Source organism: Oncorhynchus gorbuscha, linkage group LG18 (assembly GCF_021184085.1).
Source record: "Oncorhynchus gorbuscha isolate QuinsamMale2020 ecotype Even-year linkage group LG18, OgorEven_v1.0, whole genome shotgun sequence".
Lineage (NCBI taxonomy): Eukaryota > Metazoa > Chordata > Actinopteri > Salmoniformes > Salmonidae > Oncorhynchus > Oncorhynchus gorbuscha.
In genome coordinates, this window is record NC_060190.1 from 3,638,788 (window position 1) to 3,645,547 (window position 6,760).

At 50.2% G+C, this 6,760-nt stretch overlaps 1 protein-coding gene across 1 annotated transcript in view; it reads left to right on the plus strand.

Moving 5' to 3' along the window:
- The first annotated feature begins 4,537 nt into the window (after positions 1–4,537).
- Positions 4,538–6,760, plus strand: part of LOC124002772 (cAMP-dependent protein kinase catalytic subunit alpha-like) — a 46,220-nt gene continuing 43,997 nt past the window's right edge. The window contains exon 1 of the mRNA XM_046310497.1: positions 4,538–5,186. Within this exon, the coding sequence (XP_046166453.1) occupies positions 5,141–5,186 (46 nt within the window). The 5' untranslated portion in view covers positions 4,538–5,140. The remainder of the gene's footprint in view (positions 5,187–6,760) is intronic.

Consider the following 6,760-nt stretch of genomic DNA (forward strand, 5'->3'; position numbering starts at 1 on the left):
TAATCAGGGCCCTCTGCTCCAATGTAGTGCACTACCTTTGTAAACAGGGCCCTCTGCTCCAATGTAGTGCACTACCTTTGTAAACAGGGCCCTCTGCTCCAATGTAGTGCAGTACCTTTGTAAACAGGGCCCTCTGCTCCAATGTAGTGCAGTACCTTTGTAAACAGGGCCCTCTGCTCCAATGTAGTGCACTACCTTTGTAAACAGGGCCCTATGCTCCAATGTAGTGCACTACCTTTGTAAACAGGGCCCTCTGCTCCAATGTAGTGCACTACCTTTATAAACAGGGCCCTCTGCTCCAATGTAGTGCACTACCTTTGTAAACAGGGCCCTCTGCTCCAATGTAGTGCACTACCACAGAACAGGGTGCCATGTCAAACTCCTGATCCAAACAGTCCTGTTGTGTGTCTTCTTGTTTTAAAACCTAACTTCACACCTGGGCTGGTTTCCATAGCAACACAGCTAAAGCTCAGGCCCTGCTTCAATACTGTAGAAATGCGTCCCTGTTTCCTTGAGGTGAGCAGGGTACCTGGAAGTGATTTGTATCAGTGGAAACAAGGTGACCACACTATTACTTTACCTGTCCAACCAATCCCCAATCTGGGAATACTTCCACCTGTCCAACCAATCCCCGATCTGCATTTACTTCCACCTGTCCAACCAATCCCCGATCTGCATTTACTTCCACCTGTCCAACCAATCCCCGATCTGCATTTACTTCCACCTGTCCAACCAATCCCCGATCTGGGATTTACTTCCAGGAAGGTAGGCCTCTAGAGGGAGAGTTGTCTCTGGGGAAAAAGCCTCCCCCTACAGGGTGACTCCAGGAAGGTAGGCCTCTAGAGGGAGAGTTGTCTCTGGGGAAAAAGCCTCCCCCTACAGGGTGACTCCAGGAAGGTAGGCCTCTAGAGGGAGAGTTGTCTCTGGGGAAAAAGCCTCCCCCTACAGGGTGACTCCAGGAAGGTAGGCCTCTAGAGGGAGAGTTGTCTCTAGGAAAAAGCCTCCCCCTACAGGGTGACTCCAGGAAGGTAGGCCTCTAGAGGGAGAGTTGTCTCTGGGGAAAAAGCCTCCCCCTACAGGGTGACTCCAGGAAGGTAGGCCTCTAGAGGGAGAGTTGTCTCTGGGGAAAAAGCCTCCCCTACAGGGTGACTCCAGGAAGGTAGGCCTCTAGAGGGAGAGTTGTCTCTGGGGAAAAGCCTCCCCCTACAGGGTGACTCCAGGAAGGTAGGCCTCTAGAGGGAGAGTTGTCTCTGGGGAAAAAGCCTCCCCTACAGGGTGACTCCAGGAAGGTAGGCCAGGGAGAGTTGTCTCTGGGGAAAAAGCCTCCCCCTACAGGGTGACTCCAGGAAGGTAGGCCTCTAGAGGGAGAGTTGTCTCTGGGGAAAAAGCCTCCCCCTACAGGGTGACTCCAGGAAGGTAGGCCTCTAGAGGGAGAGTTGTCTCTGGGGAAAAAGCCTCCCCCTACAGGGTGACTCCAGGAAGGTAGGCCTCTAGAGGGAGAGTTGTCTCTGGGGAAAAAGCCTCCCCCTACAGGGTGACTCCAGGAAGGTAGGCCAGGGAGAGTTGTCTCTGGGGAAAAAGCCTCCCCCTACAGGGTGACTCCAGGAAGGTAGGCCTCTAGAGGGAGAGTTGTCTCTGGGGAAAAAGCCTCCCCCTACAGGGTGACTCCAGGAAGGTAGGCCTCTAGAGGGAGAGTTGTCTCTGGGGAAAAAGCCTCCCCTACAGGGTGACTCCAGGAAGGTAGGCCTCTAGAGGGAGAGTTGTCTCTGGGGAAAAAGCCTCCCCTACAGGGTGACTCCAGGACTGTTCATGCCTCAATTCCATTTCAATTCAGGAAGTACTCTGTAACTCCACTTCAAATCAAGGCTTTTCAATGAAGAAAAATGTAGAATTGGATGTAGAATTTAAAAGGACTTGATGTCAGTCTGTTCCCTACATAGTGCACTACTTTTGACTAGACTTGTCCGGGGCCCATAGGGCTGTTGTCAAAAGTAGGGGCACTATGTAGGGGATAGGGTGCCATTTGGGAGGGAACGTGTGTTGTAGTTGGGGGAGGGGTTTGTTTATGTCAGTCATGTGACTGTTGGGGGAGGGGTTTGTTTATGTCAGTCATGTGACTGTTGGGGGAGGGGTTTGTTTGTCAGTCATGTGACTGTTGGGGGAGGGGTTTGTTTATGTCAGTCATGTGACTGTTGTTACTTTACTGTATATACCTTTGATTCATTAGCACTTAAGAGATGTCGTGTTTTTGTTTTTTTGTATTTTGTTTTGCATTGTAATATTTGTAACAATGAAAGTAATAATAATAAACATTTGTTGTTTTTAAAAGGTGTGTGTGTGTGGTGTCAATGCTGTGTTATGTTTTCAACTGGAGAGGTTACATCACTGAGAAGGTGAGTGTGGAGAGAAGCAAAAGGGGAGAAGGGAGGGGGTGAGGGGTAGAGAAAGGGGGGGTGAGGGGTAGAGAAAGGAGGGGTGAGGGGTGGAGAAGGGAGGGGGGTGAGGGGGGGTAGAGAAAGGAGGGGTGGAGAAGGGAGGGGGTGAGGGGTAGAGAAGGGAGGCTGAGGGGTAGAGAAAGGAGGGGTGAGGGGTGGAGAAGGGAGGGGGGGGTGAGGGGTAGGAGAAGGGAGGCTGGAGGGGTGAGGGGTGGAGAAGGGAGGGGGGGGAGGGGTGGAGAAGGGAGGGGGGGTGAGGGGTAGAGAAGGGAGGCTTGCTAGAAGCTGTGAGCCTGACTGCTGTTTCATTCATAAAATGCAGCAGGAGGAACAGCTTCTCCACCATTTTCACTATGAGACCGTGCAGACTTGCCTCGTGTTGCTAAGCAACTGCATCGGAGGGGGGTGGAGGGCTCTGCTCATTCTTATCCCTCTTGAATGGACCAATCAGATCATCATCCCTCTACACCCCCTCCATCCCAATGTGTTCAGTGATCCCGTCTCTCTCCCTCTGCACTGATCTTAGAACAGTCTCTCCCACTGCACTGATCTTAGAACAGTCTCTCCCTCTGCACTGATCTTAGAACAGTCTCTCTCCCTCTGCACTGATCTTAGAACAGTCTCTCCCTCTGCACTGATCTTAGAACAGTCTCTCTCCCTCTGCACTGATCTTAGAACAGTCTGACTTAGAACAGTCTCTCCCTCTGATCTTAGAACAGTCTCTCCCTCTGCACTGATCTTAGAACAGTCTCTCTCCCTCTGCACTGATCTTAGAACAGTCTCTCCCTCTGCACTGATCTTAGAACAGTCTCTCTTCTCCCTCTGCACTGATCTTATTAGAACAGTCTCTCTTCTCCCTCTGCACTGATCTTAGAACAGTCTCTCTCCCTCTGCACTCATCTTAGAACAGTCTCTCTCCCTCTGCACTGATCTTAGAACAGTCTCTCCCTCTGCACTCATCTTAGAACAGTCTCTCTCCCTCTGCACTGATCTTAGAACAGTCTCTCTCCCTCTGCACTGATCTTAGAACAGTCTCTCTCCCTCTGCACTGATCTTAGAACAAATGGTGGATAAAATCACTGCTGGATATTAAGATTAGTACATTGTGTTCTTCTCATACCTGTCCAGTACCTTCACCATAGTGCTGAGGAAGGCGAGAGGAGACGTCTGCATGCTGGTCCATCTGTTTGCAACCGCTAAAGTTGACCCCGTTTTAAGTTCAACTGTGTCCTTGACAGGGATGTGCTTGCATGTATTTCCTATATTCCCAAATATATGTAGGACCACCGATATCCTCCAAAATAATCTATTGGTCCTCACTATAAAACATGATTTATTAAATCAAATCAAATGTATTTATATAGCCCTTCGTACATCAGCTGATATCTCAAAGTGCTGTACAGAAACCCAGCCATAAACCCCAAACAGCAAGCAATGCAGGTGTAGAAGCACCCGTTATTAGCGTGTGGAGTCACAACGTTGATACTGTTACTACAATGCAACAGAAACAATGGAACAACCCTGGAGATTAAATAGAATGATCACTATCGGAAGAAACTGTTTTAAATATCTTTATCGTTACAGTTTATTTGATTAGTTACATTTGATTGTGAATATATCTCGAGCCAGGGCACGTTTCCTCGTGCGTCGTTCGTTACACAAACAAACTGGATTTGTAAGTCCTGCCGTAGCGCGTTACATTCATTCTGAGCAACATTCCTAAAAATAGCCCTTGCTGCTTGACGTCACTCGGCCAATCACGGATTTGTTGGGAGGGCGGGGGCAACGCGAGGCCGTTCCGTCCGACGGCCAATGGTATTTCGCCGAACAGGGCCCGTTCCGTTAGCTCCGCCCACAAGCCTATAGCACGGATTCAATCAGAATACCGCGAAAGGAGCGAATGTGGGCGTGTACATCTTCCAGTAGGAAAATAATCAGTGACGTCACTCACTGGTTTTTACATGTCAAAAGGGCGGAATCTTGGTTTTGTTGACGGACGGTAATGATCCAATCTGAGCACTTTACTAGTTTGACATACTGACAGGTGGCCAATCAGTGTCCTTCACTCCATTATCAGTCGGGCTGGATTCAGCCAATGGGCTCTATGGATGGGCCTCGATCGTCTATCGGCTGTAGTCGGTCACTCGGCTTGCTTCACACCGAAAGCTACAGTAGGCTATGTTGATTCTGGTGATTTCCCGACCTCATCGGGTTCGGTAAAACGACATCCTCGGAGCCGGGTTCGGGAAAGGGGACTAGGTATCCGGCTCGGAGAGTGGCCACCTTGCACGGTGCGAAAACGGGGTATTTGCGCTGGGAAGAGGCGTGGGGCCTCGATCGGCGGGGGCTGCACGGAGGGACAGGCGTACTGACCGAGTCGGACTGGATGTGCTGGACTCGGCCCGGAGCGCTGCGGTTCCAGCAAAGCACCATACCACTGCCCAAGACAGAAAGACGGAGACACGGACGTCGCTGTCTCCATTCCGGACTATAACACCATTTATTATTGTTATAACGGTTATATACTGTAGAGGAGATCAGGTGAGCTCACTGACAGTCTAGACTGCAGCTGTCAAGCTATTTCAGTCCGGACCGACTGGTTTTGGGAGAACGAACGGACCGACTGCTGGACTCAGCTTGGACAGGGTCCTGGAGAGTCCAGGGCGGGTTGTGGAGCTCGGATCGCCCGCTGACGGCCTGCCATCATGGGCAACGTGCCCACGGCCAAGAAGGGGAGCGAGATGGAGAGTGGTGGGTGTCATTACGGTGTCGCTCAGAATGATCAGTCTACCTGTCTGTTCACTTCTCTTTTAACAGTCTCTCTGAGGGGACACAGTGCACCCCTGAAGTGTTTAGGGTATAGGCTTCTCAGGATATCCACTATTCTATGCATGCTTAAAATTGTGTAATACAAATAAATCGATCAATCATCACATTTATTTTATAAAGTCCTTTTAACATCAGCAGTGGTCACAAAGTGCTTTTCAGATACCCAGACTAAAATACCCAAAGAGCAGGAAATACTGAGAGAAATATAGGCCTACAGGGGCCTACTCATCTATAGGCCTACAGGGGCCTACTCATCTATTGGCCTACAGGGGCCTCCTCATCTATAGGCCTACAGGGGCCTACTCATCTATAGGCCTACAGGGGCCTACTCATCTATTGGCCTACAAGGGCCTACTCATCTATTGGCCTACAGGGGCCTACTCATCTATTGGCCTACAAGGGCCTACTCATCTATTGGCCTACAGGGGCCTACTCATCTATTGGCCTACAAGGGCCTACTCATCTATTGGCCTACAGGGGCCTACTCATCTATTGGCCTACAGGGGCCTACTCATCTATTGGCCTACAGGGGCCTACTCATCTATTGGCCTACAGGGGCCTACTCATCTATTGGCCTACAGGGCCTACTCATCTATTGGCCTACAGGGGCCTACTCATCTATTGGCCTACAGGGGCCTACTCATCTATTGGCCTACAGGGGCCTACTCATCTATTGGCCTACAGGGGCCTACTCATCTATTGGCCTACAGGGGCCTACTCATCTATTGGCCTACAGGGGCCTACTCATCTATTGGCCTACAGGGGCCTACTCATCTATTGGCCTACAGGGGCCTACTCATCTATTGGCCTACAGGGGCCTACTCATCTATTGGCCTACAGGGGCCTACTCATCTATTGGCCTACAGGGGCCTACTCATCTATTGGCCTACAGGGGCCTACTCATCTATTGGCCTACAGGGGCCTACTCATCTATTGGCCTACAGGGGCCTACTCATCTATTGGCCTACAGGGGCCTACTCATCTATTGGCCTACAGGGGCATACTCATCTATTGGCCTACAGGGGCCTACTCATCTATTGGCCTACAGGGGCCTACTCATCTATAGGCCTACAGGGGCCTACTCATCTATAGGCCTACAGGGGCCTACTCATCTATTGGCCTACAGGGGCCTACTCATCTATTGGTCTACAGGGGCCTACTCATCTATTGGCATACAGGGGCCTACTCATCTATTGGCCTACAGGGGCCTACTCATCTATTGGCCTACAGGGGCCTACTCATCTATTGGCCTACAGGGGCCTACTCATCTATTGGCCTACAGGGGCCTACTCATCTATTGGCCTACAGGGGCCTACTCATCTAATACTTTGTAGCTTACTTCCATATAGCCACATTTGAGCATTCTAGAACATTACAGTTTTAGGACATTACAGTTTTAGAACATTACAGTTCTAGACCATTACAGTTTTAGAACATTACAGTTCTAGACCATTACAGTTTTAGAACCTTACAGTTTTAGAACATTACAGTTCTAG